We start from the raw sequence: 24,227 nt of genomic DNA, 5'->3' as shown, positions 1-24,227 counted from the left end.
AATTCACTAACTTTCCAAGATCTACAGTAAGAGCAGTTTTCTGAATCTGCCTCAATTTAACTGGTTTATGAAATCTACGATTCTCGAAAACTGATTTGATTATGCTGATCCAGTGTGTTCACGATGGCTAGCAGTTGTCCAGACTCTCAGCCCCCCAGGGGACCTTGAGCACGTTTCTGAGCTCTCCTTGCGAAACAAACACTTGAGTGTCACTATTTTTTCCACTCACTCAACGTATAACAATTTCTATTCTGAGCAGATTTTATTCCGCTCTTTGCCATCTCCACCCACAGTCTAGACACATAAGCAGCTCTACCCTATCATTGTTAAAGGAAGGACAAAAACCCTCACGTATGGGCTCCGGTGGAAAAAAAAAAATCATATCAAACGGAGGTCTGTTAGCTAAGGTGTGCGGTATCTGCTTTCCTTCACATGATAAAATAAAGAGGAAGCTCGGCCTCATCGCTGATCTGACAGACAGTCATTAGAGCAGTCTTTAGGATTGATGAGGACAGGCTCAGTGCAGCTCTCCAACTCTATCTGGCACGGTGAAGTGGATGCATACTCACTGTGTACTACTCAAGCGTGACACAATCTGTCATCTGTTTATGATCTCTCCTCCGTAACTGAATTAGATAACTGCCATCAGCGTAAATAATAGAATATCTTTTATGTTTTGTTTACTGTAGCCCTGCGGTGACACTGTGACTTCTCCTGAGAAAAATCCTCGACTTCCTTCCTCCATTCCTCCATAGCATTATCATGCGGGAACATTCCTTAACCCTGCCCTAACATTTTGCTCTCCTCTAAACTTTGTTGGAAATGGACCATGAATTTTGAAAGAATGGACGAGTTTCCGCTGATTTCTTCGTCTTTTTATCTTCACCTGAGCTTCTCCCTCTGTTTCTACACATCAGTACACATCGCCATAACAAATTACCCAGTGACTAATTGATATTTTGTCATCACAGCTCAGATTAATATGGAAGGGAGTAAGCCACTCTTCAAGGTGTTGCTCAGTATTTACAAGTGCAGCGGTGAATATTAAGCAGCAACTGGGGGCGAGGAGGAATACTATAAGCAGTACTCGAGTTGAGGGGGGATGAGGGTGGATGGCATCCCCCCTGAAATAAAAACGGTCAAAATCATCCCCTCTTTAAAACTGCCATCCTCACTTTTCATCAAGTGAAAAAAATTGACCATCCCCCCTGCATTTTTTTTTTTACAATTCGACTACTGACTTTAAGTGTTATAAGTGTCCACCTGGTTTTGGACACCATTTCAGGACATGATACAACTTCAATAGTGACAAAAAGTATACTTCATTGATATGCATTGCAAAAATCTCATAGTAAAAAAAACATCTCATATTCTGTATTAAAAATGGTGTTTTGTTCAAACAAGTGAATAAAATCTGCCAGTGGGGTGAGATCATTTCATTTGTTTCCAACCCAATCGACTTTTTCCTCCAGAGATTTCTTGAAACAAGGGTCATTTTCTTGATCCTAGAGGGCTGGTCTGCCTTATTTCCAAATATTTACATTAAAAAAAAAATCCTCAAACACAAACTTGTCTGAACAAAAAATAAATAATAAAAAAAAAAATTGACACAAAATATGAGAATTAATTACTTAAAGTGGGAGATTTTTGCAGTGTAGGGCAGGACCCAGATTTATGCTCACTTGCCTGTAAACCTCCTCCCTGCTGAGGTGTCCTTGAGCAAGACATTGAATCCCTACAAAGTGCAGGGTTTCTGCTGTGTCGCTGACCTTTGACCTCCTTATGGAGGAGGGAGAATCTAGTGAGGATTCTCCTGCAAGCATCACTAATGTATCATATTGCATTGCAGGTGGCTGAGTTGTGAGCATCCCGTCTGATTACTGTGTCCTGGGTTCAAACCTGGCTTGGGACATCTGTTTCCCTCACTGTAGAGCTGATAAAAAGGGTTGAAAATTCCCCAAAATTAGTAAAAAAAAAAAAAAAAAAAAATACAAGTATCACATCACAAGTTTGCAGCTTTGCATAAGCACACACAGACACACAACTAACATTCACCCAGGGACATCCAGAGGCGGGCCGGTGCAAAGCCTCCCCAACAACAGCAGGCTCTTTAATCCTCTGCTGGTTTAGTCGGGGCGTTTACTAGTGACCTCAGTCTGACCACATGCCTGGCTCCGCGCTCACACTGTCTGTGGAGCAGCCCACGGTGCCCTGAGACCAGCCGTCCAGCTGGATGCCCTCACTCCTCACACACTCACACATACATATGAAGAGTCCCACCCGGCCAACACACACATTACTCATCAACTGGACTGCACAGGTTTCCAGTGTTGCAGGGGCTCAGCTCGGTTTAGGATGCAAAGCACAAAGACCCACATACACACACTGCAAAAAAAGAAAAAAAACCTCCATCTTAACAAGTCATTTATCCTCGTTCAGCGTTAAATTCTTGTATTTCAAACAAGTGAAGAAATCTGCCAGTGGGATGAGATAATCCCACTTGTTCCCACTGCTAATCAACCTGTTTCTTGAATCAAGTGTCATTTTCGTGATCCAAGTGGGCTGATCTGCCTTGTTTCAACATATTTATAAATGTTCCAGGAGAAATTCCTTAAATTTAACTGTTTGTGGGATTATCTCATCCCTCTGGCAGGCTTTCTTTTCACTTGTTTGAAGAAAAAGCAAGATTTTAACATTTGAATATGAGACTAAATAATTTAAGATGGAGATTTTTTTTTTTTGCAACACATGCTTTCTCACAGATTATTGATTTCCACATTAGAAAGTGAGTGAAAGATGAAAGGCAGGGGTCTGCCCTCAAATTCCTGCGCCATCCTTCACCAGCAGAGATGTGATAAGGATACACACACACACACACACACACTAGCACACATACTGCTTTGGCAACAGAACAAGAAGAAATCTACACGTCACTGAACCACCCTCTCTCCAGACAGCTCATGGATAAAACAACTTTTTTCCAGCAGTCAAACAAAAGAATCCATTGCAGTGACAGCTGTCAGCGTTGCCCTACACAGATTGCTTTGCCGAGCGGGGTGGGGTGGGGGGAGGAGGGGTGGAGGGCTTCTGTTTGTCCAAAATAATGTCTCAGAGACAGTATATTACATCGAGCCCCATAGTGCCACAATGAATAAAACATGAGAGAAACACAAGGAAAGTTGTTGGCTTCCTCAAGAGATGCAGCCACTTCTCCCTGACCTAGATTTCAGGCATGGGCAGTGATTTTGTCTGTATGTCTGCTAATGTATTTCTCTTTCCCTTCTCCTTTTTTTCCTGTTTAATTTGTGTTACTGAAGCTGCGTCTGGACTTCGTCGCAACAAGCAGATTTACATCATTCACATAGAAAATAAACGTGCACTTCTTCCCTGATATGTATCATACAGCTGCTATAAATAGAATAAGATTGGTTTGATACGGCATACGATACAAATAGTCTCTTTGTCATTGTTCGCTCTAGAGAAATGATTGAAATTTTAAGTACCTGTTGCATAATAAGTAATTGAAGCCATTGTTCAGCATGACACTAAAATCTCCACTGACAAATCAGCCATTGTGTAAGAAGGATTAACTTTTAAAAGGAAACATTTTGTTGAAGTTAGTGCTGCTGGAGGGGATTTGGTGCAGGGTTCACAAAGTTTCCATTGCTTTTTGTGACAGCAGTAACAGAATCCTGCAGAATCTGGCAAGGGATTGAAATGGACATACAAGAGTCAGATTTTCTGTGTCATAATGTGGAGCTATCTGTGATCTCCTGAGTCATTATAAAAGAGATTTCTCGTAAGGTTTGATTGTGTTGTGTTGTCGGGCAGTTGCTATGCTTTTCCTCCTGTAATTGGGTAAGACAGACGGCACATATCCAGCCAGCGAGGTTGCACTGCGCTGCTGAGTGGAGGGTTTGGGGTTTGAGCCTGCATGCACGGCGGCCAAGCTGGCAGCTGCAGATAAGTGACACCTTAGCACATTTAAATCTAGCCTTTCTATCCGCCATCATAGTCGAACTAGCCATGAAAGTTGTTTTTTGGTTCCACAAACGTTCCACCCAAAAGCAACAGCTTCAGAAACCTTGCAGCATTAAATAAGCACATCCTCACTCGATGCCCCAGCCTCTGAATAATGAAATCCCATTCAGAAGCTGCATCCCTGCCCTTAGTCAAGCCAGCACATACTTTCCTGAGAAAACAAGTTGACTAGTTTGTTTCTGTTTGTTGTTTTTGGCACGATGGTGCATTCTTTTGACCGGGTGAGAGACGGAGTGCCGGTGATTTGTTTGTGATCTGGGGGCTGAGGGTGGGGGCAGGCGGGGGGGGGCTGACTCACTCTATGTGGAGTGGGCAGGGGTCAATCTCGCTCGCTCTGGGTGCCCTCGTCTCCTCGGGGGTCTCCAGGGCAGCGATGCAAGGCAGATGTAAAAAAGTAGCAATAACGGCTTATTGGATGGGGAGTGAGGAGAGTGGGCAGGACAGGCTGGGGTCAAAGGGTTACAGACAGAGCGAGAGCGTGTGTGTGTGTGTGTGTGTGTGTAGGATGGTGAGCTCCTCCACTCTGCTACGTCACGCACCTCAGCAGTGAAATGTAGGGCAGCAGGTCGATCAGATGTCAGGATCCTCGCCGACCTGGAGCCGCGGGAGTATTTACAAGAATTGATTTCTTCCTGGAAACATAATGATGGGGGGAGGGGGGTACGACTTGCACAGCTCATTAAAACCCACACATCGCTGTGCATGTGTGACAGCCCACTACTATTCAGCAAAACATTTCACTTCAAGGTCCACAATACTCTTATCACATTTATCTAATCGTGGGTTTATTTCCCATAAACATCCTTCACACACATCGTCCTTTGCCCTGGTGGCTGTGCAGAAAACCAGTCCCACTCTTGGCTTTTCCTTCGTGTTGACCCTGCGGTCAGGCTGAGGAACTAGTGTATGTCTTCATTAGTATTCAATAATACAGCCATCGAGCTCCAGGGGATGTTGGGGCATCCAGTCTGCTAATATGTAACTAACCTTTGGATGTCCCTTTCAACCGCAGTATGGATTTTTGCCCTCTGAACAAGAAAATCAAGACAAATGTGGAGCACAGTGTGCATGGTGACTGTCTACACGCTGTTCACTGCTGCGGGTGATATTCAAGTAATTATTGCTCCACTTTCCCTGCATATTGAGTAACATCTTTTTAATACTGATGCCCCCGATTACCTTTGAATTAAAGCTTAACTAAGTGACTTCACATCGGTGTCGCCAAATGGCAGTGAAAAGGAGTTTTTTGAACAGGGGTTAGAAGTCATGCTGTAGTTTGTTATATTCAAGATTTACAGAGCAAAAATTCAGTTGTCTATGGCAGAAATGAATGGGGGCTTCCTAATTCATTTGAAATGTACATTTCAGCCTGACACTGTAATTTTAAAAAATAAAAAGGTAGCCACCTGTGATTACCCGTGCTACAATTGAGGTTGTAGTGATTCTCCTCCTCTTAATAGTTTTGTTTTTCATCCTTGAACAAAGATAATAGATCAGCCAAAGAAATGGACATGGTAACTAGCTGACCTGGTGTTTTTATGGCCCACAGTTCATTTATCAGACAAAGACGATCACAGAACAACAAGCTACCAGTTAAATGATGTTACCTTTTAGTGAGAAAAACAATTATTTCGGTTGGAAGGTGGCTGGAGAATCCAGTGGATGCAGTCTCATTTAAGAGAAAGGAGCAGATAAAGACCAGATCCACTAGATCCAGTTTTAAGCACCAGTTTAAGTCACAGACTATTGGATAATTATGTGAAAATCCCAAGGATATTCCCAACAGGGAATTCCATATTTGGCCTTTGGATTGTGCTTAACATGACTTCTGACCTCTGATGCCTACTTCAAAAAACACAGTAATCTGGTAACGTGATGCTAGTAAACTGCACACAGCGTGCTCATGTTTACCAATCTGACAAGTGATCTGTGGTCACTAAGAGAGATCTCTCTTGATTGTTGCCACTCAATTCAACCTCTCTAACATAAAGCCTGTCTGTCCTCATGTAGCTTTGACAAAGCTCCCTATTTCCTTGGACTTTGTGGGTTTCTGTTTCCACTTCCGTCCAGTCTGCAGAGTATATTTCCCCAAAGAAAGCAGGAAGGCAAAACCAAGTGAAGTGAAATACGGAGCTCTTTGAGGCACAATCATGCTATTTATGAGACTTGTACAGATGATTTTAACAATTAACAATTTCCCTTTTCTTGTGCAAGTTCAGATACACAACTCGAGAAACCAATCAGAGGTCTTGTTAGTGCTCTTCCATTTTCTACAATAATCTGAGATCCTCTCCCAGGGTTTTTATACTCTGTAGCCTGGGAACGAGGACAATCCAGGCAATGCAGAGGTATACACTGTGTTGTGTCCATGGCATTACATAGATGTCTAAAATAAAGACAGATGCCCGCCTGCTCTTCCTCCCAGCGGCGCCCCCTCTCATCGTCCCGCTCCGGTCCCTGGGTGGGCCGCACTGTCTTTGACTGACATTTGAGCCGCATGGTCACAGCGAACCGGCAGAGGAACACAGCACAGAGCACCGGGCCACTGGGGACAGCGCGGAGCCAACCCCTCAGCTCCACCCAACAAATAATTCATACGCCTAACATTTACTTTGTTCAAACACTGTCCGGTCTTTACTGCTGCCCCATCTGTGAACCTCAAAGTACCTGTCTGTGGTGAATTACTCTATGGCTAAAGTGTCAGGGTAAAATAAGAACACAAGTTTTAAAAGTTTTTGCTCCAGAAACAGGAACATGAAACAGGGCACTGCTGAAAAACTGCACTCAACAAACCCTCTGCTTAAATACTGGTTAAGAAAAGCCTTGCTCCTTCTTAAAAATAAATAAATAAATACAAAAATATATTTTGAGATCCAAATGAATAGAACAGAGTTGTCTGGGCTTTACAAAGGTCTTCTTGTGAAATAGTAAATAGAAAGCCAGGTAAGTTCCTCAAGATTAAATTTCAGTAGCTCCTATTACTTTCTTCTCCCCTCCCTTGTCAAATTTGTCTACAAGTGTCAGAAACTGAGACCGAACTCCAAGATTGAAACTCAAAGCTGGACAAGGCAGCTTCACATGTTGGCAGCCCCAGATGGGAGAGAGAGGTAAAACCATTTGAATTTTGAGGTACATAGTAATGTTGAAACGTGCCATCAAACTCTTATTACACACTATCCAGTATAGCTGGATAACACAGATGTATTTTCCATAAAAATTGTGCATTTCAGCTTTGGGACAAATACGGCTGCTTGCATAAGCAAATGAATTCCCCCACTTTTAGATCAAAAGGTTCATATATGGTTGGTGGTCTTTAATATCAACAAAGTAAGTAATTGAATGGAAAAGTTAAGAGAAAAGGTTCAAATTAAAGAGCCAATCAAATGGCATTGTTCTTTATTTTTTTCAGCGGTCTGGTGGAGGGTCGGAGGTCGTCGGCCCCGTGGGCAAAACTACACTGTTCAGCCTGCAGGGGGCAGCCCTGAGGGTGGTGGGCGTGGAACCAGCAGGGGCGTGTTTTCAGGGCACCGAGAGCGACGGGCTTCCTCTTGGCATCTGTCCTGGAAGCGTTCCTCTCGGTCATCGTCCTCCAGTCTCTTATGTGGACCCTCCCTCCTTCCACTAAGAGGAAAAAAAAAGAGAGGGCAGGGGATTTCAGAGATTTGTCTTGCAAGACAGCTTCGGAATAAAGCGCTCTATTAATAGTCTTTCACATTGGCAAAGGTTATGAATAAATCTAGGTGAAGTGCTCCTACCTAATACTCAGCCCAATCAAAGCAATTAAAAGTGGTTTACCCATCACATAAAGGCAAATTCATTTAAAAAAAATAAATAAATAAATACTAAGGCAGGCAGTTTTCCCAAAATTATTTTACTGGCCTTGGAAACAGAGAGAGTTAATACACTGAATGTACACAATATTAGGCAAACGTTCCTGGTACTAAGCTGCAGCACCTTTTGTGCTATTCACATGTCTGAAAGCCTTAAAATCCTTCTCTAACTCATCTGCATGTCTATATCTACATCTCCTCTGTCATTAGTAAAGCTTTAATAAGGGAAATCATTGGAGGGACAAAGGCTTTGACCTAGAGCCTCCGCGTAAGTGCACTTCACCAGAAGAGGATACTATTATGAATTAGTGTCCCTAATATTTTGAATAGTCAGTTTCTATCTATCAATTTGCATGCTACATTCTTGGCAGCGCTACCTCTAAAGACTTGGTGGTTGTTCTTGAGCAGCGTCTGAAGGCCGCCGCACTCCTTCTTCAAGAGCTGCAGGGTCTCCTGCTGCAAGAGCTCAGCCACCTCCCTCACAGAAAGACTGCCTGAGGACGAATAAATAAAAAAAGAATGAAATGGATAAAGGAAGAGGAGCAGGAAGACAATAAATGTACCATTTTAGCGCGCTGCTTGAAGTAGGGCTAGGCAATATGGACAAAATCAAATATCACAAGATCTTGATATTATTATTATTAATATTATAGGGATGAGATGACATGAGATTTTTGATAAACTGTCATTGGTATTCTAGAAAAGATGATGAATTAAGCACGTATAGAGGCAAATAATAGAAAAGGCAGTCTAATATGATTGGAAAACTGCATCCCTTTACTTTACAACCAGGAAAAGACAATGCTCATGTCACAATATTACGATATCTGGTTTCACATCATGATATCGGTATAATATTGATATGAAATGCTGAGGCCAAGACTCTGGTGATCTGAGACGTACTCCCGGCCCCGCCCCTCCATCTCATCTTGTTCTCTTCACCATTAAAGCTTGTGAATTGTCCTTTTCAGCCGTCTACCTCTGGTGTATTTGGCTGAGAAAGAGAGGCAGAGTCATGAGTCGCTGGTTGGGAACGGATGGGAGCAAAAATGTTCCAGGAGAGGCAGGGTGAGAACGGGGGAGGGAAGATCACTGCTACATACAGAAAGTTCTGCTGGAAAAAATATAGGAAAAAAAATCCCCCCGTCAGTTTCTCTCAGCATCAGTCAGGGCTGTGAAGTGTGCTCAATTAAAATCACTCCAGCAAGCTGTCGGAACAACCAGAGTGCATTTCACCACCGCCTCTCCCACCGGTCATTTGACTGCGTGAGTCATTGTCATCACCAACTAGCAGCTGCCTCCCCCACTGGGACAGTAACTTTGGATACCAAAGAGTAAAAAATGGAGAAAGGGGAATATTAAAATACACCAAGCTCTAGCCACGAGCTTTGCTAATCCGCTTTTAATCAGCAAAACGACTGAGGGCCAAGACAATGTACAGAGATGAATGACGTGTTCGCTCGTGTCACACGGCAGCCAGTCGCTGGGCTCCATTTCAGGAGAATTTCAGTATTTCTGGCTTGCCCTTTTTCCCCCAGAAGGGAATCCAATCTGGGCTGACCTTTGGTTTGTATAAATGACAATCTCCTCCTCTTTCTCTGACATATTGGAGAGCGACGCACCGCAGGGTTTCTAATGCTCCTTGTGCCATTTCGTAACAATATTTGAAATAAAACCTACAGATGTATTGGTGTAATGTTACGACTGGTGTAAAGCCGCTACTGAAAAATGAAATAAAGCCAACGCAGGCTACTGAACCTGAACACAACACCAAAACTGTGGTGGTAACCCTGTGGAAACACTGAACCGCATTAGTGGCTTTGATTACATACTAAGCTGAAATGCGATCCTTCCCAAGATTTCTTCAGTATTCGTCTCCCTTTTGAGGAAAATGGGTGTTTTTGGTGGAATTTTTATTTTTTCCAGCTACGAGAGCTCAGATCAGGGGTTGTCGCCTATGTTGTCTATAAATCGTGGGCCTTTTAATTCCTTTGAGACTGCAACAGTTATTAAGGACCACAAAATAAACCCGAACTTGAAATATATTGTCTGTACTTTTGATAGAAGCACAAAGTTGCATGTATATTTTATTAACCTTTGTAAAGAGAGTAAAATACACCTGCATTTTGTTCTGGAATGGCTTAACTAAAATTTATAGAAGGGGAAAAAAAAAGTTTTTGATCTACAACTGAGATTTTATCAAAAACATATGTGCAATCAAATGTACCTAAAATATAGATGGTGAAACTGCTGACATAACAGCTTAAGTTATGCAACCCTTCTTCCATACATAGGTGCTGACGAAGCCAAACAAAGGCCTGCGCTCCAGAGTGTGAAACTGGGCAGACGGTCGTCTTAAAGCCCAGACGCCAGGGAGCTCCAGGCCTTTATATAATATCAATACACCGTTTAGAGCTGCCCTTTACTGCCTGCAATGTTAATGGGGATTAATGGGCAAAGGGCAGTATTGACAATGTGGACTCTGCCTGGACGAAGGCCAAGCGTAGACGATTATAAATGGCTTCGCTTCATGTACAGTTGGACCGCTCCAACTTTAAACGTCCTCTGAGCAAAACGCTAAGATGGCCAAAGACTGATTGTTTGCTGGGAACAATTGTTTTGCTGCTCGAGCCTATTTAAAAATCAAGCTGAGTAGAGAGAAATTAGCTATAGTAATGCTGAGTGGTGGATAAAAAAAAAAAAAAAACTGGAGTCACCGGAAAACACGGCCGTGTCCCAGGGTTTTTATCAGCTTCTATGCTGTAAGAGTCAGTGAGTGACAGGAAGAACTTTTCCATCCTTTCCTGCTCTTGTACGTCATAAATGATAAATACCTACTCAAAAATAAAACATAAATTTCCTACCATCAAGTATACCTGTGAAAAGAAAAAAAAAACCAGTACAGCTGAGTATCGCAATATTTTCCGCATTACAGTATCGATTCTCAAGCCCCGTGTATCCATATACATCATTGAGGCACTTATTGAATATGTAATACATAATTAAATAACAAATTGAATTAAATTATTTTGAGTCAGTTTGTCACCATACTTATTCATTATGTTGTACATTCTATTAGTTTACCCAGGTGTTATGCAGCTGGCTCTACTGCAAGCTCTATTAATACATTTTCAGTCCGCTCTGCTGCAGTGTATCATGATACAAACCAGATCACGACCCACGTATCATTATTCTTATTTTATACTGAAGTCCTTGCAATATCCAGCTGTTCACATAATCATAGGGATGGGAGATGGCAGGGACGTCCCGAGACAATGAGATTCACGATGCACGTAGGTGCTGATTCGATATGTGCTGCAATTCTGTAAGTACTGCGATTCAATATTACAATTTACTGTTGATTCATTAAAAAAAAATGATGGAAATCATGAATCCTACTTTGTTTTACTGTCATGTCACCATCAGTAGGAGCATGCTCATCTCCCAATTTGATACCATCATGATATCTGGGCATCGATTCAATATGTATTGCGATTCTTAAGTATTGTGATTTGGTATTACCTACATAATATGAAGTGAAAGTGCATTTTCCTATCACTAACTTTGCAACCATTGCCTGTTCAAAATCTACTGCATCTTTTGCATACAGCAACAGAAAATTTGTTTTCTCTTTATTTACCTTATGAACTGAGTTTACATGTAAGTACAGGTTTGTGTAGGTGAGTAGAGTTCAGATCAGTGATTTTCTGGGGCCCACAACTCGACTGTTGAGCCGTCTGGAGGAGGCGGGAGCCTAATGAAGCCAAATATCTGTTACATCATGAGAAGCCTGCCTCATGATGTAAGTGCTACAGCCACTAAATGACCTACTGTCATCCCACCCACTTTTACATCCAAACTAGGTTTCTCCCCACCCAAACAGCACAGGGCTAGCTAAAGTACAGCACATCCTCTATAATTTGGCAAATCTCAAACCTATCTTTCACAAGCAAGCGAGCATAAGAATCTGGATTTAAATGATCTGATGTTCACAACAGCAGAATCACTCCTGTCTCTGCAGTGAAAAAGCAGGCTCCACCGTCTATTTAGAAATGCGAAGGTAACACACTGACTTTCTCTATCCATGAAAGCAAGAAGTATAATACAAGAGGCTTCTGTACAGTACAGCATGCATGAATTAATAACACGGCGTAAGGCTGTGCCGGCCACTTTCCTTGTTGGCAGCTCTGCATGGCAGCGAGAGGGAACTGATTGAAACATTTTAACCTCAGTACTTAGAAATCCTGCACAGTGAACATCAGTAATGTGTCCATGTTTACCAACCTGGCCTGTGATTCTTTATACCAAACAATACAGAAGGGACAAACCTCATGCTGGTGGATTCAGCTCTCTGCGGACAGAGCGCTCATTTGCTGCTGTTTAGAGGGCAGTTTTGATTTTGCTCTTAGTTTTTGAATCATTGCTGACTGTGACGACATCAATTCATTTGGGCTAATAGGGCAAATCTGTGGCGTCTCAGTTAGCAGGGACGTTGGCAGCCTCACTATGGGATTTAGGCTGATAAAATGTTTATGTCAAAATCTTCAAAAGCTTTAACGACGATCTTAAATGTCAAGAAATACTCCATAAAAATATCAGTAATCCTCATGAAGGTGCAAGTGAAAGTGGCTGCCACTTCATAAAGTCCTTTCGCTGACAAGGCTCACCTCATCCCTATCCAGTATAGTCTGTCTTTCCACCCTTTGTTCTTACACAGCAGATGAGATAACTGGCTGGAATACCTCAATACAAATGCACAGTCATGCATAAATCATAGATCATGGTGCATTATTCATCCAGTCATCTCTATACAGAGTTACAGACCCTCTCTCTCACTCTCTCTCTCTCTCTCTGCTCCCTCGCTCTCCCTCGTATTCTCTCTCTCTCTCTAATTTCAGCCCTGACAACCTGACAGAGGATTTTTTTTTTGTTTTAATCATAGTAGGCCTCATCTCCTTATCTCATTCGCATTGTGTGTGTGTCTGCGCGGTGGAAGGGGTGCAGAGGCGTCGACAAAGGTGATGCGTGGGTGGTATATCAGTGAGACAGTGTGTGTGTGTGTGTGTGTGTGGTGCTCTCTGCTCTATGTGATGCAGGAAGTGGCTGGTGGAGGGTGAAACACAGGGTTCAAAGTGGTGTCGCCCTGTGCCATGAGGGTCCTGCTGACTGACACAGAAAGGGGAAGAGGTGACGTGTGTGTGTGTGTGTGTGCGTGCATGCATAAAATAACAGAAGATTCAGATAAGAGTCACAAGCTGCAGAAGCCTCCACCGACATGGCGATGTACCACAACGCGGCAGCTCGCAATATGTATTTTAAGGCACTGACGGTGAATGTGAGAAGTGATTCATCCCTCTTGTTGTGAAAGTGTTTCACTTGTTCAGGTTGTATCTTCCACCGCCCCGCATCAATTATACATCACAAGGCCTTGTAATGAATTCAGTAACCCAGTGTTCACAATAACAGTGCCGGGTCAGCCAAACAGTAGAAATAACACGCTCTACTTTTGATTTAATCCGAACCCGCTCATCATTTGAACACAGGGAGACTCTGTGTGTGTTACTGTATTAAACTTTTGGTGGCTTTCCTCCTACCGCCTTGGTTCCAGACGCCAGGAGAACCTCCACTTTCCTCCGCTGTCATTCCCAGCAGAGCGTCGGTGACCTGCAGGACGACGCCGTCTACAAAGTCCCGCGGGAGAGCGGCGCAGTTTCTAACGGTTTCAACTCTTTCTCGGGGCTGGAACCCGGCTCCCCAGTCGCTCCCGGGGGTCCGGTCTGTGTCTGCATTGCAACGACAACTGCCTCTGTCATCTGTGGCCTGCGACACTTGAACTGCGACCCCTGCGAGGCTCCGGCGGCTCTGGATATAATGAGCTCTGCGGCGCTCGGCCTGCGCCTCGTCAGACGGCTGGTAGTTTCTCGACTTTCCCACCAGACAAACCTGCAGAGGAGGAGGAAGCGGCTGTCAGACCTGCTGCAGACTGCAACGCTAAGATTAGTGCCTCAACGCTGAAACGGCAACGCTAATCTTCGCTGTGTGTGTTGAGATCGACAAAACAAACATCATAAATGCCACCCTAATGCATGAATGTGTTAGTTTTGTCGTAAAAGACGGCGTAAACTCAAATTTATTCAAAAACACAAAAGGTTTCTGCGCTTATCACAACTTATTTTTTACAGCCAAATTAAAAACTTTTCCAGCAGGTTTTGCTTTTATGAACTGATTATGACTGCTCCCCATACATTAAAACGCTTGTTGGTTTTATGTGTTCATGTGTTGTTGTTGCCATAATCACTCCCAGCTATAAAATAAAATGGCCCTTTGGAGACAATAAAGACTTACTCCACTCCTCTACTAGACGTAATCCTGTTCGACATGAGCTTGAGGTGGAGGAAAAGCAAGAACACACAGCTGTGACTCATTCACGGGAACAAGTTGGTATGGACATTTTCCTTTGAAATCCAATAGTTCACTTGTGAGGACAGTGGACAGTGTGGAGAGACAGGAAGGATGGGAGAGAGAGAAGGGGACGGCATACGTATGAAATAAGACTTCAAGATTTCAACTCAGGGTGTTATGAGTGGGGAGGAGCTCTTCATTTCGAGTTTCAATTTACTGTCACACTGGTGGCCATTTCATAAAAATGTAGCAACACTTTCTCCAGAGTAAGGCCTGGTGCATTAGACAGGGTTTCCACTCTGTCACATTTAAAAATCCCTAACTTCTACATGACTAAAATGTTGAATTTCATCTGCTATCAAGGTAACACAAGTTTTTCCCCCCTTAAAACTATAACTCATTACTTAGTTGTTGTTTTTTTAAATGAGGCTGACAAAATTCCATGATTTTTTATGACCACTGGCCAAAGCTTCATGAATTTCCTGGCTTCTGCTGTCTGGAATAGACTTTTCATTTCATGACTTTCCAGGAATCCCACGACCCTTGACAACCCTGAGCGGAAGTCAGTTTTGAATCCTGAACCGAAACCTCTCAGGACTCAGGGCTGTATTTTTTTGCAGGCCTACCCGTTTGGTGGACGGTATTCTCAGGCAGTCCTCCTCCGTGTTGAAGCCACTGGTTTGGCTGACCTCGGTGATGAAGTCGATGTACTCCTTATACTGGGATTTCTTACACTGCCGCCTCTGGTATTTCCCATAGAAGTCAAAGAAACAGCAGGGCAGGACAAAGTACCGGCAGGAGTAAGATGACCTACGATATGAAAACAGAGGAAATTCCTTCACCCGGGGCCAATGACACTGCATGTTTGTGCTGCTGTGGTGATGTCGAGTGTAATTCCTGTTACAGTCACTCGCTGGAATTGTACTGTCGCAATGTCGGTTGTTTTCCAGGTTATTTGAAGTCTGTTAGTTTCAACAAACAGGAAATGGCAAACATTTAGGAGGGAAACATCATTACAGGAGATTACCAAACAATTTATCTGTGGTCAGACAAGAGGAGAGAGAAAGAATTAACAGACTGAGGCTCGACATCGCCATCAGGTGGCTGGATTTTTAAATACATGCCTCTGAATTTACACACACACACACAAACACACATGCACACACACACACACACTCACTCCCCTAGAGCAATAATGCTATTCCAAATTGGAGAGATCAGCTGGCACTTGAGCTGCCGAGTGAGATTGTGTGTGCTGATGACTTGCCTGGCTGCGATGACGGGGATCCACGGCGTGAGCTCATCCGAGTGGTTCCCAATCAGCCAGTCTGTGCCGGGGAATAAGAAGCTCTCGCTGGGAGTGATTGCCTTTTCCTGAAATAGCAAAGAGCCCAAAAGCACAAGAGCTCCTCAGACGGGGGAAGATGCACGCTGGCATAATTGGACTCTGAATCACTTATCAGACATTGTTCGAGACGCGCCGGCACGGAGCCAGGAGGAAGACTCTGTATCCTCTCAAACTTTTAATAAATCAGGGAACATGGATGAATGTCACATTGAGCGCACGTTCAGCGTGATTATCAAAACTCATTTAGTCCCTGGACAGGCGGGTGGTCATTAAGCCTGAAACACGTGCCGCATGCTTCAAAAAATACCAATCACAACACACAATTGAATAATGACAAGACTTTAACTCGTTTATTCAGACAGTCTATTAGTTGCCTAAATCATAAACTAACAGCCAAAAAATCAGCTTTAGAGAACTTGAATAATAAAATCCAAGGCTGAAAGTCGATTACTCTAATCATCTGTCTAAACCCTCTGAGGTGGACTGACAAGTTTGAGTCAAGCATTTGTTTTATTTTCTTGTCAAGGTCTGCTGCCTCTAGTATTCCTGTATTATTTCTAATAGATCAATAGTGTGGCTGCTGTTGAAAATATGCGTGCAGAACAAAGTTGGACGAAAAAAAAATCCACAGGAAACACTTAAAGCACCATGACGACGGGTCTATTTAGGTCTAAGATGTTTAATAATTTAACTTTTTACGTTCCCATGTTCAGACTAGGGCCCAACAATATGGTAACACAATCATATTCCAGTTTATTTTATAGATAGTGATTGTGATGTGATTCATGATTTTAGTAGCAATGGCCATTTTTGCATTTTCATTTTCACTGTAAAAGCTATTGAAATGATGATGTGATTTATGGCTAACCCTAACCCTTACATCTGGAAAATACAATTTGTAGGCCAGTGCAGCTTTGTAGCCCCATAATATTTTCTTGCCAAAAATATTTTGTCATGCATTTTTACCTTCTCAAAAAAATTGCTGCTCCTGTGACTTGAATATTGCATTTAACCATATTGCAGTTTCAAGCACATTTCAATTAATTGTTCATCCCTAGTTGAAACAATAAAGATGTTAGTTGTATTTATGTAACCCGTGTGCTGTCTCATTATTCTCACAAAGCTGCATGGCAGTTCAAATTGGCAAGCAATTAAAAGCAGCATGCAGCCTAGTTTAGATTTTAAATACTCATGTTTTCTGACTCTGTTGTATTTGATTATGAGTGATTATAATTGCTTTGATTTTTATTAACCTGGTCTATCAACACTGAAACTTGCTAATGCTTTTTCTGACTGCCAGAACGAGGGAATGCAAAAACAAATCTTCAAATAGCTGGATCTAATTCAACTGAAATTCTTGCATCCCTGAATGTAACAAACATGTAAAAGTGGTGTGTATTGTATTCATTCCTTAGGCCGGCCCACCATCAACACCACAAACACTGTAAGTTAAGAGAAACGAGGCCCAGACGGGGTCCAAATAAAAGATTCAGACGGAGTACGGTGTCCCTGAAGGCCCAAACAGATTGGCCTGCCACTTCCGCCTTGGCAAAAACATCTCAGTCAATTATGGATGTCTGGGAACGGGGGCAAGGCAGTGGCTTGTTGGCAAATGAAAGATTGAAGCCGGGAGGCCGACGGGAAGGCACAGTGTGTTTTGGGGAGCTTCCCCTCAAAGGTCTGTGTACGTGTGCAAGTTCAGTCGTGTTTGTACTGGAACTCTGGTTGTACTTGCAGGTAGGAAGTTCCTTGTAGCGATAATTAAAACGGGATTCCCTTCAGTAGAACGTTTCACACCTTCCGCCTTTTAGCCGACAATGCTGACTACCCCGGGTGATGTCACTCCTTTGATGCTGCTAAATAAAATATGTATACAGGCAACAACGATGCAACCGGGACAATGTTTTTCTTTGTCTTTCTGCAGATATCAAAAGATGACTGCAGATCCCCAACACACAAAATGTCAGAGAGCAGATCATGAACTCTGCATCAAGGTGTGTGTGTCAAACAAGAACATCAACATGGTCCAGTTAAAAAACACTTAAAGGCCTATTTGTTAATCCAACAGTGCTACCACCAAATTTTTAAATGTATTTTATAGCTGTGAAATACTAATTGAGTCCATAAAAACAAACAAAAAAGGTATTTTGAGATGCCAACTCTGTAAGCTTCAGATCTCAGAACAGCTATATTTTTTATCCATACCATGTGCAGCCTCACAGTCTATTCAAAATCTGCAGCTGCGTATAATCACGCACTGTCGGCATCAATGGGCCAATCAATAAATTTAAGGGTGAAGAATATTCAGTTCGATAAATCAAAACATAAAGCAGTGGTGTGATTGGTGGAAGCTAGAGGGGGGGAAAAAATTCAAAATAAACAGAATGAGCCTTTATCAGAGCTGCAGCACATGGCATGTCAGATAACGTGGATTTCCTGTTTTCTATGAAATAACACGAGCACTGACTTCATGTCCGCTGTCTCCATGTTGACCTCGCTCACCTCCAGGAGGGTCCGAGGGCCGTACGTGTCCCAGATCTTCCTCCTGCGCACGTCAATGCCTTTTCCAGGGTGCTGCAACACAAGACGCCGTGACGGTCAGCGCCTAATCGCCTCAACGGGCCACATCCACACTCTGCCCACCGACCACTGTGTGTAATTCCAATTACGGCTGTCCTGGGCGGTGATTGGGCGGCTCGGTGGCATGACACTGCAGATTATGTGTGTTCAGAGGCGCTAATCCCTCTCACCTGGGCTCTGACTAGCCCCGTGTCATCGATTAAACTGCCGATGAACATTTGGCTGATTAAAAAGACTCGAGGCTGTTTGTCTGTTCATGGAGTGGAACTATTCAAACAGGAGCAAACTCAACTACAGCTTTTAAAGATGACATTCATCTCTGAGTACTTTCAAAATCCTGTTGTATGCAACCTCTTAAAGACTGCCATACTGTGTGCAAATGTTATGATAATGAGTAATTTCAGTTATATCCCACAATTAATTTTTCTTTCATGCAACGTATTTGGTAGCTGGAGCGCTCCACCTCAGACAAACACAGGTGAAAAAGGCTGTTACTTCAAACGGGTCTAAAGGAGACAGAGGGGCTAATGTTCATTTAGTCGCTGACTCACCCCCTCATTGCACAGGATGTGGACCAGCAGGCCGTTTCCGCAGCCCAGATCCACAAATGACTGTTTGTCTGTCAGGTGTTTCTCTGCTCGCTCCTCAGCCCACAGGACCTGCACACACAGCCACAGAGCACCAGCTTCAGGACGGGTGTCATTCCTTATGGTGCAATCCCAGTCCACAGGTGAAATACGCCACCACCTGCTGAGATCCAGTCACCCCCATACTGTCTATATTTATCAGCTGATTTATGGGGTTGAAGCCATTTTTCTCCCTACAATGACCTGCTCCTCTTTTGATAAAAGAACAAGCAGCATGTGACAGACAGACATGAGTTTTCATGTGCATGTTTATACAAATTTGTTTTGCAATGGCCATCCACACTTAAATAAAAGACCTTTGCACATGACAGTGGCAAAATGCTAACTTGACATGCATAATTAACCTCTTCAAGAATATAGGCGATTACTAAAATGTGTGGCCCTATACACGGGGTTCCTACACCTTTTCTTAAATCAAATTAAAGCTCTGTTCCAGCATTCTTCGAGGAGCATTTTCAAGCTTTTCCAGCACTTCATGGCTCTAGTAAATTATATGCACTGAGTGGCCACTTTATTAGGTCCACCTGCACAATCTAATGCAATCCAATACAACTGTTTTGTCTTAAAGTTTACTTTTCTGATGCCTTATGCATGTTCATTCAACTCAATGTTTGGCATTGAGCTCATAGTTTGTGGCTGTTGCACTGGACTGCATTTTATTGAGGTGTTTCCAATATTCTGCCCCCCTCATGTATATGGAATAGTGAGGACAAAAAATTAGAAACACCTCTCATTGTAATGCAGTCCAGTACAAGACCTCTGCAAACTACAAGCTCAATAATAAACACAGAATTAAATTCACACATTCTTGACAATGTAAATAAAAACTGAACACTATAAACTTTCTTAAAAAGGTAAAATTTATGGCAGAGCTGTTGCATTGAACTGCATTAGACTGTACAGGTGGACCTGATAAAGTGGGCACTGAGTGTATATCTATCTATATACTCAAAACTATTATTTCATGTCTTCATCACATTAAATCAGATGTTATTGTTCTATAAACAACCAAAATTATTTTTAGTGAGAACATTCTAGAGAGGGGAGACAAAGTAAAGGAAAACACAACCAAGTTTCAAGGTTCAAAACATCACGAATTCAGCCATTCACAATGAAAGCAATGCAACTGCAATTTCAAACAGTTTCGAGCACTTTATTCAAAATCCAAGCACAAACCTTGAAAATACCACATTAAAATTCAAGTGTTTTCAAGGATTTCCAGCACCGGTACACACCTTACATGCAGGGTAACTTACTGACTGAACACACATATCAGCCACGGCTAAACTCACCAGGAGATACGTAGCAATGGCAACGTCCTCATAGACAAACTTCTCTGGATCCGTCACTTCGGGCCAAACCTGGAAAACCAAAGCGCTCAGTTATAACGATGTACACATGATGACATTCAGCCATAAGAGAAGTTAATAATCACGCAAATCCACAGTATAGAAGACAGGTTCCAGGTGTGCATATTCACCTTAACCATCTCCCTGTATTTGTCCTTCAGCTGCTGGTAGACGAGGCTGTACTTCTCCACCGGCAGCAGGGACAGCGTGCTCCTGAACTCGCTGCTCCTGCTCTCGGTGGCCCAGCGCACCAGCTTGGGCAAAAGATCTGTGGAGAGCCAGGACAGCTTTGGGAAGGCCACCCCGTCCGAGAGCCACTCCTCTGGGCTGAGGGCGTGCAGCTCCAACGCCCTGCGGGTGAAGAGGACGCACAATGTAGAACAGGTTTTTACTGCATCATAACAGTTTGTTGAGTTCAATAATAAAAAGCCATAAACCTAATACATACAAAAAGGGAATCTGGGTAAAAGAGGCTATAAACTGCAGAGGAAGAGATATCACTGACCTCACATAACCTGAATAGGTAGTCTAATCATTTAAACACATACCTCTCATGAATTTAAATGACAAACTTAATACATTTACTGCTGTTACAACTAATAATGCAGCACTCAGATCATGTTTTAGGGATGCGTGTAATATTTCTGTGGCTCAATATCCTTTGTTTGCATCAAATGTAAAGAGGATTTAGTCTATAATTGTTCATTGTGCTCACATAACTTAAGGCCTCATTCAGAATATTTACAAGACGCCTGCCTCATTCATTTTCAACACTGACTACCATGTGAAATTCAAAATAAAAGCAATCTTAAATTATTAATCTTAAATTATGATTTCATTTACAGTTTTTTCACATAACGTGACAAACAGTGTGTACATGACAATGTGTGTGGGAAAAAAAGGAGTGAAACATTCAAACTCAGGATGTCATTGTTTTACGGCTGCACCTTTACATTAAATAGAAAATATCTAGATGTCTTGTGCATCATTTATACACATTTCCACATAATTCAGCGGCACATATTTGGGATCTTTGGAAACCTCGGGGTCTCCACTGCATCCCAAACTATTCACACAGGCTTTTCTCTCCATTTGCCATACTTCCATTCTGTCAGGATTGGGATTAGGCTTTAATAATCTGACATAAACACTCTGGCAGCCCATGATGGACACTGACCCACTCACCACTGCTCATCCTGATGGAGCAGCTGGATCTGGTAAATGTTGCCCTTCCTCAGACACACACCGCCCTCCTCATCCTCTTCAAAGGGGAGGAAGGTCACGCGTTGCCTGTCAAAGTCTAAAGAGGCGGATAACGAGTAAAAACAAAGCTTTATAGCGAGTGTACGTGTGTGTGTTTGCTGTTTTAAGCCAGGTCCGTGTCTGCACACCTTTAAGGATGGCTTCTTTGTGCTCTGTGGAGGCGCAGCGCTTCACTTTGGGGATAAATGTCCTGACACTGAAGCACCAGAGAGTCTCCTCGTCGTGTCCCGCTGAAGGTGAGACTCCTCCGGTCAAAAACGAGAGCACATCTGAGGCTGAAGCGGCGGTGTTGTCGTCCAGCAGGAAGCCCAGAGCCCCGGCTCCCACGTCTCTCCTCTCCGCCTCCGTGGCTCCGCACAGCCGCTTGTTGACGACGTGAGGTTTGTTTACCCACACGTCGACGGCCGGCCAAAACCCCTCGGGAAGACTCCTGCATTCTCCTGGAAACTTTACAGCAAACAGTTTGGGCATAATTCAACATCAAACCCCACTGCGAGCCATGTGTGCAACCAGTGACCTCACTTCCGGCTGCTTTTATTTTGTAGTTTCAACATAAAACGCACGGATAAACTCGCAAATTTGTATAATAAAACAAGCACAAAATGTAAAAATAATCTCCTGAATGTTGCCGTAAGACTGACACTTATTTTGTAGTTTTATTGTTGACAGTAGTGTCTGAAAAAGTAACTAAAAGTTGTCGCTCAGTGATGACGCTTTAAGTCGCAAAAAATATGCTTTACCAAAAACCTACAGCAGGGGTCGCTGCTGTTGTGCGATTTATTGACTGTCAGTGCAGGAAGCCCCTTTGCGTTCATTCATTTTATTTTAAAGATAGAATTTAAAAACTGTGTAGAACAAAAATAAAAGATGAGGAAGAAAACTAAACAGTTGCCTCACCATGTTGTTGTGTTGTTTATTTTTCTAGCCCCCAAACAAAGAGACAGTAATTGTAAGAATAATATTTTTAGTAGTAGCAGTACTATTTGCTTTACCAGTAATAGTAGTAGCACTAGCTGTAAAGGTTGTATTATTACCACTACAAAATAAAATAAAATAAAACATTTGCAAGATTTAATAATAAAGTGCATAAACCCCCATGAGGAAACTTTTATGCTTGTTTCTGATTGCATGAAATGAGAGCACGAGTTCAGCTGCAAAAGAGGCCTCCTGGTGGGAATTGCGAGTCTTGCTCAAGCTCGCTTCATTTCATCAGTTCATATTCTAAAAGTGGATGCCTGTTGATGGAGAGGTTTGGCCCCGGGGCCTCTGGTTTTGTTCTCACGAGGCCACCTTGCTGCTCAAGGCTCAGGAAATGCCTAGGTACAGGATCACATTGTGGCCACTGTCACAGAAATCAGAGAAATCCTGCTGTCAGCCTGCAGGAATGCACAGACTTCACAGAGTGAAATCACCAGCCTGGCTCCCCTGACAGGCCCTGGTGGTTGATTGGACCGATGTACTCATGTTCCTTATTGGCTGTTGGCTCAATAGTTGGCCTGTATGTACACCCTCACATTTCATAGTTAACATCCACTCTGCCCAAATGAAAGAGACTGATGTTGCTGATACTTCCATGGTGATTAATCACACCATGTGAGGCCACGGTCACGAAACAACAACAATAATAAGGAGCTTCCCACGCTGTAAACTGACACTCTTAAACTTTGTCCACCGAATCTGAACCTCAGATAAGGTTCAAGACAGTGGATGGAGGGTAAACATCCCTCCCACACACACACACACACACACACACTCCTCATTAGCCCTGGAGACTCAGCTGCTTGTCAAGTGGAGGATTTGACAGGGCCTTACCTAACTACCTGCCAGATGAGTCACTTTGCAGCACTGTTTTTAAGTGGGCCATAAAAATAAAGCTACATCATTATCACTGATCGCACAAAAAGTAGTCCCACATCTCATCAAAACTTGGACTTGACGAGGCCAGTGGAGAACAAATGATCGCTTTGAGCAACCTATATTGTGAAACCCTGATCCACCGTTTAACACTGAGTCATCACACAAAAAGCCTCTCAAATGTCCCAGAAGTTAAAGCTGATCTTTCTTTCATAGTTGTGCAGCAGTAATGCCAGAGTCCCAGTCAACTATGTAAGTGATCTGCAAGGCCACTCCTGTCTGCAGGATCCTCTGAATGGGAGCTCCACTGCCTCTATTGTGTATCTATTGAGTAATCCGGGTAGGGAGGAGATGTGAGGAGGTTCTGTACCAGGAAGTGCAAAGGACTCCTCACTATTTCTGCTGCTGCTGCTGGGTTTGACATTCAAATGGGCAGCCACGTGATGGCTAAAAATCTTGCCAAACTCGCTTGGCAAGAGCACGTATGGAGGAGAGAGAGGGAGAGAGATAGGGAGAGAAAGACCATTTGAGTTTCTTTCCTTTGACTCATAGCTTGTGGCAAGTTTCGTTTGCGTCCAGCATTTAACCCGGACAGCAAACACTGATCAGTATTTCTCATTTCTCTGATATAAAATAAATCAGGTCCCAGTGGTGCATTGGTAAATAAAAAAGTGGAGAAATTATGACCTCCAGTGATTATCGCCATTGTGAAACTGGTTATTATATCATTATTATACCATTTGTCTCTCCAGGATTCCCAATATTAAAGCAAATGTGAGTCAACTCAGTAAAATATGAACTTTTATTGGCTTTTTATTGGCATGATTAGACTATAATATGATTTTTTGTTGTTTTTGTTTCTAATTGTGGCCTGGTATCAGTGCCTCTAGTTTGTTGTCGCTGTTTATGGCAG

General features: G+C 42.9%; 1 protein-coding gene across 1 annotated transcript; it reads right to left on the bottom strand.

The window, feature by feature from the left end:
- Positions 1–7,402: 7,402 nt before the first annotated feature.
- Positions 7,403–21,999, bottom strand: trmt44 (tRNA methyltransferase 44 homolog). Its single transcript, XM_030076962.1, has 11 exons — positions 21,589–21,999; positions 21,383–21,497; positions 20,329–20,548; positions 20,141–20,209; positions 18,753–18,860; positions 18,124–18,195; positions 15,541–15,647; positions 14,900–15,083; positions 13,466–13,814; positions 8,249–8,365; positions 7,403–7,662 (listed from the first exon to the last, which is right to left on the bottom strand). Exons 1-11 carry the CDS (start codon positions 21,929–21,931, stop codon positions 7,421–7,423), a joined length of 1,926 nt encoding a protein of 641 aa, XP_029932822.1. The 5' UTR covers positions 21,932–21,999; the 3' UTR covers positions 7,403–7,420.
- Between the last annotated feature and the right edge of the window lie 2,228 nt (positions 22,000–24,227).

This window comes from Myripristis murdjan, chromosome 18 (genome assembly GCF_902150065.1).
Source record: "Myripristis murdjan chromosome 18, fMyrMur1.1, whole genome shotgun sequence".
In the NCBI taxonomy this organism is placed as follows: Eukaryota; Metazoa; Chordata; class Actinopteri; order Holocentriformes; family Holocentridae; genus Myripristis; species Myripristis murdjan.
Note: the sequence above shows the minus strand (reverse complement) of the source record. Positions and strands in the feature narration are given on the sequence as shown.